General features: G+C 39.6%; 2 protein-coding genes across 3 annotated transcripts; both read right to left on the bottom strand.

The window, feature by feature from the left end:
- Positions 1-25: 25 nt before the first annotated feature.
- psmb3 (proteasome 20S subunit beta 3) lies at positions 26-4,883 on the bottom strand. 2 transcript variants are annotated; one of them, XM_054778530.1, is made up of 6 exons: positions 4,716-4,883; positions 3,848-4,032; positions 3,665-3,772; positions 2,850-3,027; positions 2,659-2,753; positions 26-193 (listed from the first exon to the last, which is right to left on the bottom strand). In XM_054778530.1, exons 1-6 carry the CDS (start codon positions 4,716-4,718, stop codon positions 145-147), a joined length of 618 nt encoding a protein of 205 aa, XP_054634505.1. In that variant the 5' UTR covers positions 4,719-4,883; the 3' UTR covers positions 26-144. The 2 variants fall into 2 exon arrangements, with proteins under 2 accessions (XP_054634505.1, XP_054634504.1); XM_054778529.1 differs by having other exon boundaries at positions 4,670-4,832.
- Positions 4,884-5,412: 529 nt separating this feature from the next.
- On the bottom strand, positions 5,413-11,642 carry cwc25 (CWC25 spliceosome associated protein homolog). Its single transcript, XM_054778528.1, has 9 exons — positions 11,474-11,642; positions 11,043-11,215; positions 10,719-10,955; positions 9,508-9,577; positions 7,299-7,423; positions 7,096-7,168; positions 6,804-7,009; positions 6,531-6,698; positions 5,413-6,443 (listed from the first exon to the last, which is right to left on the bottom strand). Exons 1-9 carry the CDS (start codon positions 11,489-11,491, stop codon positions 6,332-6,334), a joined length of 1,182 nt encoding a protein of 393 aa, XP_054634503.1. The 5' UTR covers positions 11,492-11,642; the 3' UTR covers positions 5,413-6,331.
- Positions 11,643-12,030: the final 388 nt, after the last annotated feature.

Here is a 12,030-nt window from a genome sequence, read left to right as displayed (position 1 = left end):
GGTTTGAGACGCAAAAACACGCAGGTTGTAGTTGCCTGATGGGTAGACACAATGAGAGTGAGTGTTTATTGAACGATGTCAAGAAAAACCCGTACAAGCGTTTTCATACAAAAGTATTTAGTGGAAAGAGTTGATGGTGCCGTTTTAATCCATCCTGGCCTTCAGTGTTCTTGTGGTGATCTTGTCTTTCTCGCTGCCAAGGAGAAGAAACAGGAAGCTGTCATGAATGATGATGCCCATAAAATGCCCGAAAAATGTCTTATTTTTCATACCAAACCTTTTGCAGCGAGGGCACTTTGTTATTTTGTAAAGAAGTTCTATATTTATATTTCAAAAACAAAATACATCTCAGCTTTGCACTAAAAGGTGAAAAAGCATATTCGTATGAACTTCTCTCTTTTCCATTTTTGCAGTTTTTTCCCCAAATATTAACGTTGAAAATATTCTTTTCGTTATGACTTTATTCCCATAACCCATAAGATCTTTTTCAACTTGATTTTCCAAAAATTGCTTTGTTTTCTCATATTACAACATTTTAAAAAAATCATTTTATTTCAGCTCAATGCAAGTAAAATATTATTTTCCTCATAATGTTATGAGTTTATTCTTATTATACTTTATTATACTTTTTCCCCCTCAATATTTTGACTTTATTCTCATAAAATGATTTTTCCCCCAAAAAATTCTACATTTTCCCAACTATTTCAACTTTCTTCTTGTAATTATAAAATTTGGACTTCATTCTGGTAATATAACTTTTTCCCCAACCTAACTTTCCAAAAATGACAACTTTGTTTAGTTTGTTCCTCATAATTACGTTTCTTTAATATTTCAACTTTACGCCACTAAAAATGACGTTATTTTTCCTCATTATTCTAAAAACAATTACAACTTCTTGACTTTACTCTTGTAAAATCACTGTTCATTTCTCCATTTTTGCTGGCTTTTTCAGTGTTCTTGTTGAATTCTATTTTTAGAATGTGCAGGGGACTAATAAAAAGCTGCGGGCCGCACTACTTGCTCTAAAACCTATAATATGCTTCTCTCAGCTATTGTATGCATTGTCCATGTAGCTGTACACATTAAGAAAGCAGTAAAAGCTTATACTATACATTATTTGTACTCATAAACGCGCAGTCACACATCACGTCGTGGGAAAGCACCTTCCTGCTGGACGATGTGAGGCAGCGCCCTCTGCTGGATTCATAACTGCAGCGCTTGCCATGAAACAACTTTCTATTTAAGTTACCATTCAAAATACATTTAGAGGCGGCGATTGAAGGTATTTGTTGGGGTGGTTCCTAGCAAACGTTCACTAATTGCAACAAATATAACAAACACTCATTTTACTACAGTAGTAAGCCTCACTAGTACCATAAGTAGTACTGATGCCAGAAAGTACTTCATTGAAGCTATGAACACTTTTTAAGGCCACAAGTGGACTGGTGGCTCCAAGCAAAGAATGAAAGAAAGAAAGATGAGGCCAGCATATCCACGTCATCGGTTACATTTGGACACGACTAAAGCGACTCAAGTATCTTTCCTCATATTACGACTTTGCTCTCAGGAAAATTGCAACATTTTTTCCTCCTTAGAATACAACTTTTTCTCTTGTAATATCTTGGCTTTGTTCTGGTAAAATTACAGCTGTTTTTTCCCTCATTTCCCAACTATTTCCACTTTGTTCTCATACATTGTCTTCTGGTAATATTAGGACTTTTTTTTCCCCAACCTAATTTTCCAAATATTACAACTTCGTTTAGTTTTTTTTCATAATATTCCAACTTAAAAAACGAGCACAAGTCTAATTGATGTCATATTTTCTCTGATGTGTACTATGTTGGATAATAAGAGTGTAAAGATGATTATAGGGGTGTTATTTCACATCTGGTGGGCTCATCATGTTAAAAACTGTACTTAGGTTGTAAAGCGGTTCTCTATTATCTAACAAAAATATTTGATTTAGAAATAAGGAATCCTACTTCAGGGAAATTCACTCATCACCAATTAATTATTTTTCCTCATTATGAGTTGATTCTTGTAAAATTACAACTTTCTTGTTTGATTCTAACTTTTCTCTTCATATTTTGACTTTATTCTCGTAAAATGACAACTGGTTTTTTTCCCATTTTTTATGTTTTTTTGTTTGTTTGTTTTTTTTTTACATTTTCCAACTATTTCAACTGTCTTCACGTTAAATTTTCTCCAGGTAATATTATGACTTTAGTCCCATAATATTACAAGTACTACTAAATGCTACTAATATGGCATTTCCCCTCATAGTATTACAAGTTTATTCTCGTAAAATCGCAACATTTTTTTCTTGTTAGAGCACAATTTTATTCTTGTAAAATGACTGCTGTTTTTTTTTTCTATTTTTGCTGGGAGGGGTTTTGGTCCATTTCCAACTATTTCAACTTTCATCTTGTCAATTCTCTTCTGGTAAAATCATGACTTTATTCATAGAAAATTACTGCTGATGTTCCCATTTTTGCTGTTTTTAAAAAAATCTTAAATCAAATTTTTCAAATGTGCCACGGGCCAATAAAAAAAATAACCAAACCCAGCCATAAACGGCCCCCGGGCCGCACACTGGCCAGCCCTGAAGTAGCTCCAAGTCACACGTGGTCCTCCGTGAGGTGTAAAAAGTAGACTTACATGACGTGCACCACAACGCCCATGCCAGACACGGCATCGCGGTCAACTGCGTTCAGCATGGCCTGCGAGATGGTCTCAAACAGATCGTCTGGCTCCTGCATACAAATCAGACAGAAAAAAAGACTGACGTGACGACAAGTCACATGACTGATTACTTCAATAATAAAAATACAAAAACCCACGCCGCTCACCATGTCCGGCTCCCACAAAGACTCACACATGCCGTACATCTGGTCCGAGCAGGTCCCGCTCACCACGAAGTCCTCCGTCACCATGGGACAGCCGATCAGATCCAGGGAGCAGATGAACGGCTCCATGGTTTTGGGATCCAGGCCGGCGATGACAGGCTCGATGTAGTACGGCCCGAACCTGGGAAAGGAGAACAGTCATCCCTCCGCACTCGGCGCGGCAAATCCCATGGCTTTCACGCCATCACGGGTTTCCAAAAATATATTCATGAATAAACCATGCTGTTTCATGGTTGAATGAGGCCTGTTCACTTTTTTTTTTTTTAAATGGCTAAATGAAGTAAAATACAAATACAACGCATTCAGAAGACGCATTGGAAGACGTTGTGGTGATACAGTACGTAGTGGGGGGTGTCTAGTGTGGCCTGCAGCACATTCCAAAAAATACAACTTAACAATAAAGCAAAAAAAAAAAGCAGTATTTTTACAAGAATAAAGTAAAAATATTAAGAGAAAAAAACATTACAATTAAAATAAATAATATATAATAAATAAAATAAAAAAAATAATGACAGAAAGTCATAATTTTATGAGAATAACGTGTAAAAAAAAAAAAAAAAAGGTTGTAATTTGAAAAACAAATAAAGTTGTGATTTTCGAAAAATGAAGTTGCCAAAAAGTTATGTTACAAGAATAAAAGCACAATGTGTGAACAAAGTCAAAATTCTGCAAAAAAACAGCTGGAATGTTACAAGAAGAGTTTAAAGTATCAGGACAAAAAAGTATTCCTAAACTCTTCATCAGGGAAGGGCTCTCACCTTTTTTCATACAACAGGTTGGACACCATGCTCATGAAGGTCTTGGGTTTGATCTGGCGACCCTCCTTCAGCTCATACAGATTCAAACGGAACTTGAGCCTCTGGGATCTACGTGCGGAATAACGACAGCAATGACCATGCGTGCTGTTGCAACAGAGAGAAACGCGCGTTGTGCTCACGTACACTGTCTGAACATCTGTGGCCAGCCCAGCTAGACCAATGTAGAGCCTCTCTCCCATGGGGAAGATCTTCTGGAAATCCGTTGTGACCGTCTGAGCCTGAATGCCAAACCTCCGATCCGATGCAATGGCCACGCAGTTCTTGCCCCGCATGGCCATGACAGCCCCGCCATTATATGACATAATAGACTGTATGGAGAAGGGTTTGTTTGTTTGTTATTGAATGAGATTACACAATCACACGGGCATTAAATATTGACAATATTGAACTGGGAATATTAAGTAGACCCAACTGATTGACATCTGGTCTTATAAGACACAAACAACACACTAATGTGCCTCATTCGCAGACAAGGACTGACTGCACAGTAATAATTAATAACACAATTAAATCAATAAAATACTAACAGTAAGAAACAGGAATCAGCAAAAATAAAATACAATTTGAAAGATAAAAACAATTACTCCAAATAACTATGAATCATGTCCCACTGCCCAGGGTTAAGGATATGTAGCGACAATACGCGTAAACTCACTACTGCTTAACAAGACGAAATAAACAAGATAAAAAAACGTTCATGCTAGGTTTGACAACACGCAATGTATTGCTAGGCTAACACTGACATAGCTTCTTGCGAACTGCAGCCTAAAAGCGCAACTTCCACCCATTTTCAGCAGCCTGGCTAATTTATAGAACAGGTGTTTGCTCAATGATATCAATAATTCATACAACTAAACGCGTTTTGGGCTGTGTTTCATGCTAACACATGCTAAAGGTATCGCCATTAGCTTAGCCAAGCTCTCGCTACCGGAAGAAGTGCTTTACCGTTTCAACCGTTAGCTTCATACGAAATGCTGTGTAGGGTTCCTACCATTGTGGAGACGCTGAAGTAGAACTGTCACAAAACAAAACTTTAAACGACACCTCACTGGGTGAATGACCGGTTTCTCGTGTAGAGTGACTACACAATTTTGGAGGAATCACTGGAATCATACGCGCTTGCGTGCCTGCGTCAGCGGATGCTGAAATATGATTGGCGGAGTACGACGACCTCATTGGCTGCCTCCTTCAGCCGACATAGTTTGCTTGACATGTGTTAAAGTGATCGTTTCACTTTCGTCTTTCCTGTCTGGTGGGTCCGGTTCCTCCTCGTCAGCTGTTTTCAAAATATACATAAATGTAATGTAATGTGTGGCCCTCGGCTCGGGAATGGCTATTTAGTAAGTGTGAATTTTGTATATAATCAAACCATTTGCCAGTGTTTTAACATGCAATTGACTTTCGTCTTGCTCTTAGGTGGGGCCGGGCCGCATAGTTGTCAACATTTACATTATAAAACAAGGCAATTGTCTCTGAAAAATGAGGGAAAATTAAGGAGATTGTTATCTTCCACAAGAATTTCCACCAGTATTTAACTTTGTACATAGTGCCGTGGTGCGTCTTGTATTTTGAAGGTCAGGCTTCCCCGGCTACAGGATGTGTTGATGTTATTGGGCCGCCGGTGACAGAAGTGTTGCCGGGAGGACCGGAAGTTGTGCTATTGCGACAGAACCGGAGATGCATTCTGATACCGAAAGTGTGTTTAATTGCTGTAAATAAACAAAATGAACTCTCCCATTTTTAACAAACTGTCCAACAAATCATTGTCCTTATCTCAACAATACATTTAAGGTTTTTTTAACAAACGAGTTAGTAGTTTGAATTTTGTTAAAATTCACTCTAGTCGTGTCCGTGGGTTTTAACTCAGTCCTGTTGCCCTAAAACATTACTGAATAATGTTGAGTATTTTAGTCACATGGGCCACAGGAAGCTTCCCCCTGAGAACTCAACTACACATACATGCATGAACACCATGGAGCTACAGTATATTTCTATGCTAAAAACTCACTCTTGTTACTCAAATGAGTCATCTTGGCTTAGGAAACGTATACAAAAATGAAATAAAGCTGCCTGAGATGGGCCTATACACATTTTGAGAGTATTATCAGATTTAGAGTTGAAAAAAGACAGAAATATAACTTTGATAGTTACAACAAATAGCACTGATTTGGTGGAATGTCCACTAATAATTCTATATTGTACAATGTATGTTACCAAATACGCCCTGTCGTAACTGCAGATCCTATTAGCGTCCAAAAAATGAAATGCCTTTATCAAAATTCTGACTACTTTGAGCCAATGCCAAATTAAAATTGTATTAATGTGTGTGTATAAATATTTGGTTAAGTACATTCATTTTGAGACAACAAGCAACCTGGGATTGTTTCAAATTTTTCAGGATTTTTTTCCCTAAGTTTCTTTGGAGGAGTAGAGAGTATGTATTATAAAAACATCAAAATGAGTCCCATTTGAGTGTAAAAACTCCAAAAAGAAAAACACTTCTAATTACAAAGTTTCCAATGAGAGACATGGAACCTTAGGATTTACTGTTCACACACCACGGAACTTCTCTGTCAGTTTGTATGCACAATACGTGTGCGTGTGTGTTCATCTCTTCATGAAGTTGTCCAGGGAAGCTGGTGTCCTTTGAATGGAGTGTATATTCCTCTTCACTCTGTCCTCTAAAGACGATGTGGCAGCGCTTTCCAGCTTCATGTCACTGCCAGAGAGAAAGGCTCGTGTTAGTGGAAACTGTACATTGTGACATCACACAAGTTCAGAATGTCAAATAAATAAACAAACGTACTGGATGAAGCCAGCATGGCGGTCACGTTTGGAATTTTGTTCCTGCCGTTTTTCCTGCTCGTCTTGCTTCCTGTATCTTCTCACGTTGTTCTCCCTGTCCTCATCTCTCTGCTTGGCCTGGTCCATCATCTCCCTTCTCTTCTTCTCCAGCTCCTCTGCAGAGAGCTTCCTGCAGAAATAACACACGATAGGTGTTTCAAAAGACAAAACAAAGCTCCACCAGCATTCAGTGTTCAACATCAGAAACCTAGTAGCAAATATCTTCATCTCTTACTTGGACACGTGTTTCCGCTGCCTTTGATAGCGTTCCCTCTGTGGGCTGCGAGCTTTGACCTCCACGTTCTTGTCATTTCGGAGTGAGGAAGAGGAGGCGGCGGAGCAAATGTCCCCATTTTTTCTGGGAGGAGATCGGCTTCGACTCCTCTCATTGCGTCTCGTGTGATTGAAACCAGAGGACTGGTGGCGCTTGCCGGCAGGGAGCTACGGTACAAAGCAAATCAAAATCTAGGAGCTGTGGTCCACTGAAGCCGCTGTTGTGACGTCATACGTTCATGCTGCTTACTGACCTGGAGGCCGTAGCCTGGAATGTGACGAGAATGTGATTTGGTGTGAGTGGACGTTTCTTCTGGTGAGTGTGACCTGAAGGGCATATTTAATATTGTGTCATGTCTGCCTTTATTTCAAATCACACTCAAGAACACACACATTTAGCACCAAATGACAACTGGTGCTAAACATTAAATAAACTTTCATGATGAAACAACTTCACCTGTGGGTTTTCTCATCTCCCTCATCTGAACTTGAACTCGAGTGTCTTCTCTTGTGCTTCTTCTCCTTTCTTCTCTCTTTTTCCTTCTTCTTTTTCTTGTCTTTCTTGTCAAGATTCTGGCGCAGCTGGACGAGATGGACAATGTTACATGCAAATGTACTTCATAGCTCCCCGAAGTCGCGCTATTTGGAATTTTCTGGGAGAATACGCATCTACGGTCGGACAACACTCATGTTGCATCGTGCAGTTCCAGGGGTCGGTTTCTGTCCTGGCTGCTCAGTACAATATTGTGTGGCAATTACACCTCCCACACATACACTAATGAAAACAACAACTCTGCATGTTAATCGTGCATCATCAGAGTTAATAGAATGTTCTTCAGTTTTAAAAGACAGTGATTAACTTGTGTTTTACACGTTAGGAACAGTTAGGAATAATAGTAAACATTACAATACAGATCATTTGGTTGTTCATATGCTTGCTCTTGTTTACTGGTGTCCTACCACATTGTGTTGGAGTGGATGTTACACCTCCGTGGTGGCGTGAGGCGCTGCGTCACTACGCCAGAAAAAATAGTTCTTCGTGTTAGCTGCTGCAATAACAATGTCGCTGTAGCTTGGTTTATACACAGGTCGGTTACATCGTTGCCGTTTTTTTGGGTGGGGTGGGGCTTTCTAGTCAAAATAGAAGTGTCCTGTTACATGCATCGTTAGCTCCCACATGCTAGCTGATTTTCTCTCTTCAGAAGGTGCAGAAAAGAGACATGTGTGGTCATGTTTCACATAAGGAATTCCACAAAAGGCACAGTCTTCCTTTAAGGATTAATTGTGGCTGTTGTGGGATCATTCAAACCTGCAAGAAAAGGTTGTTGTTCTGGCCATCAAGTCTGGTGCTTGTGTGTCTCACTCAACATTACAGTAACATTACTGCCACCTAGTGACCAGTGTAGAATACTACATATCATCACACCTACATTACATGAACATTACTGACACCTAGTGACCAGTGTAGAATACTACATATCATCACACCTACATTACAGGAACATTACTGACACCTAGTGACCAGTGTAGAATACTACATATCATCACACCTACATTACAGGAACATTACTGACACCTAGTGACCAGTGTAGAATACTACATATCATCACACCTACATTACAGGAACATTACTGACACCTAGTGACCAGTGTAGAATACTACATATTATAACGTTTTTAAATGCATCTTCTGAATACCTCATATTTGTATTTTAGTTCATTTAACCACCTTTTTGCTTGAAAATGCATCATTTAGGGAAAAATACACAAAATTTGCTTAAATGTACATGTTGCTTTGAATGGCCATATTCAAACACATACAGTGGTGTGAAAAAGTGTTTGCCCCCTTTTTGATTTCTTTTTTTTGCATATTTGCCACATTTAAATGTTTCAAGCAGCAAAACAGCCCCAGACCATCACACTACCACCACCACATTTTACTGTTGCTATGATGTTCTTTTTCTGAAATGCGGCGTTACTTTTACACCAGATGTAATGGGACACACACCTTCCAAAAAGTTCAGCTGTTGTCTCGTCAGACCACAGAGTATTTTCCCAAAAGTCTTGGGGATCATCAAGATGTTTTCTGGCAAAATTGTTCTTTTTGTTCAGAAGTGGGTTCTGTCTTGGAACTCTGCCATGCAGGGCATTTTTGCCCAGTGTCTTTCTTATGGTGGAGTCATGAACACTGACCTTAACTGAGGCAAGTGAGGCCTGCAGTTCTGTGCATGTTGTGTAGGTCTTTTATAAGCATTCTTAGGGTAATTTTGGCTGCCCGGCCACTTCTGGGAAGGTTCACCACTGTTCCATGTTTTGGCCATTTGTGGATAATGGCTCTCACTGTGGTTGGCTGGAGTCCCAAAGCTTTAGAAATGCCTTTATAACCTTTTCCACACTGATAGATCTCAATTCATCTCAGTTAAATAATGTTTTGGGGTTTTTCTGTTTGTGTTCACACAGGGCCATGTAGGTTTGCATTTTTTTTCTCCCTTAATAATAAAAATTTTCATTTACTAACTGTATTTTGTGTTCAGTTGTGTTGTCATTGACTAATATTTAAATTTGTTTGATGATTTGAATCATTTAAGTGTGACAAACATGCAAAATAATAAGAAATCAGAAAGGGGGCAAACACACCACTGTATGAAAAAATGTGCACAATTTTACCATTTCTTTGATTTTTTTCATCTTCACAGGATTTGTCAAGACTTCTCTCTTCTTTGCTTCCTCACGTTTCCTACAAACAAACACAAGATGTATTTGTTTTGAGACTGTGTCTGAAATGGAACACTTTCATGCAAACCCTTCAATATGTACACTGCAAAGACGAGGGCGGCAATTGAAACAGTGTAGATAGCTGACATCCATCATGGACAACACCTCTCACCCGCTACATGACACTGTTGTTTCCCTGGGCAGCTCCTTCAGCAGCAGACTGTTACACCCACGGTGTAAGAAGGAGAGGTTCCGCAGGTCCTTCATACCGACCACTGTCAGGCTCTACAACACCTGAACCATTTTGTATTTCACTATGTCTATGCATTGCATGCATTGTCTATGACTATGCATTCTTTACTTGTGTACATACTTGTGTATCTTGCTTGCTGCCGTAACAGATGAATTTCCCTGCTGTGGGATTAATAACGTACTACTACTACTACTAGAGCTGATATTTTCCTAAAACGTACCTATGTTCTACTGCTGATTGCTAAAGAACGGAACAAGGTAAAAATTAAATTGTTTTCCTTTTTGAATGAGTTCCATGTATATTTAGCCATAATACACAATATTCTGTGTGCCTTGAAAGATCAGTCAAAATCGTCTAAGATGGCCGGTAGTGAACGGGTTGTCTTTTGAAAAATGTCTTCGATTGAATGAGTTAAAGAAGAAATTAAAGCAAGACATTTAGAAGTTGTAATATTATGAGAAACAAAACAAAATAAAAGTAGTCATTTTTTGGAACATTAGTTTGGGGAAAAGTTACAATATTATAGGAATAAAGTCATATTGTTACGAGAAAAAAATTACAAAGATTATTTAAGAAGAAAAGCAACAGCAAAAATTGGGGGAAAATCCCAAACTAATATTACACCTTTTCACCTATATCACAAAGCTGAGATGTAGGTTTTTCTTAAAATACCTACACGTGTTGGCTTACAAAATATGGAAGTGGCCCTGGCATCCTTTCATTTTTTAGTGTGTGGCCTTCGCTGAAGAAAGTTTGGACACCCCTGGTCTTGGGACTAACTGATTACTCGATTAATGGATCGGATCTGCCCCATCTCGTGTACTGACGGCGCACTGCATTTTGCCGTACCTCTCAGTGTGAGTAGTGACACAGCCTATGTTTCTGTTGGAAATAAAGCAGCATCACTCACCTAATTTCAAAGAGAGGGTCTTCCCGGATCTTGGCGGCCATGTCGAGGCTCGAGGCAGCAGTGACAGGGCTGAAGATCGAGCCAGGCAGAAGGCCAGTCTCTGCTGAGGGACCGCTTTCAGGCTCCTCGTATTGATCAGTGATCTGCTTGTCAATGGGACGTCCCATGAGATACTCATCTCTGGACACCTGATTGCAAGCGCCCTGGTACATCCAGTCCAGGCGATCATCCTTCTTTCTGTCAATTGTACAAAAAATACCTATCACAACATGACTGACAGTGTAAAATGTGTCTTTAAATGACAAAATATCTTTTACAACTCACTTGATGGCACCCGTTTCCACTGCGTATCTAGTAATTTCCTCACGGGCTCTTTCATTCTTTAACTCCTTCTGGAGCTCTTCGATCTTCTTGCGTTCGGATTCATATTTTTGCTCAGCTTTCCAAACGCGTTCGATGTTTTTCATAGTCTGGGGATGCCAGCTCTTCTTCAAGTTCTGTGGTAAAGACAACGGGGAGACATTCAGTACATATATCGTTGTTTTGAATTGTTCCTTTACAGCTAGCACAAATGCCAGCTACTCGACGTTGGATTTCTTTGAGTCAAATTCTCAATTTCTTCTGTATGTGGACAAAGTGTGAAGACCCCTGGTGTACATAAATATATTTATAAACTTAAGAGGTCACACTGTTGGCGTTAGCATTGAGACCTAGCATTACACAAGCTGTCTCGTCTGAGACCCGATAATACTTACCAGATCACCGCCCCCCATTTCTAAATCGTTTTAGCGCGACAAATAAGAAAGTAATTAATAAAATCCTTCGCCAAAAGTGGGTGAAAACGAACGTCTTCCGTTCGAAAACGACGTCGAGGTACAGCGGCCGATGTGTTTACGTAGGCGCTGTTGCACTTCCTGGTTTCTGCATTCCACTTCCGGGTGACTTGTCCTTGTACGTTCTTGTAATGACAATTGGTCAGTTACTCACGTTGTCCTGTAAGAGTGTTGTTAGTATGTTTTGTATGTCATTTTTACTAAAAAATGTAAAAATGTAAAAATTATACAGTACTGGGAGGGTGAGAGACAAAGAGCTGCGTTGCAAGTGACGTCACGGGCGGTTGAAGTCGTCATGGGCTCATGCAGATGCGGCGCAAGCAACCAGAACAGATTTGGCTGCCGAAGACCAGGCCGCCCAGACACCCGCCCTCGACCACCATCCAATACACAAGGCACATCACACAGGTGGTGGATCTACATTAAAAAATCCCAAATTTTCCATAAATCAATATTTTTTGGGATGTTTTCCCCATTGA

The sequence above is a fragment of the Dunckerocampus dactyliophorus genome, chromosome 6 (assembly GCF_027744805.1).
Source record: "Dunckerocampus dactyliophorus isolate RoL2022-P2 chromosome 6, RoL_Ddac_1.1, whole genome shotgun sequence".
NCBI classification, from domain to species: Eukaryota; Metazoa; Chordata; class Actinopteri; order Syngnathiformes; family Syngnathidae; genus Dunckerocampus; species Dunckerocampus dactyliophorus.
Note: the sequence above shows the minus strand (reverse complement) of the source record. Positions and strands in the feature narration are given on the sequence as shown.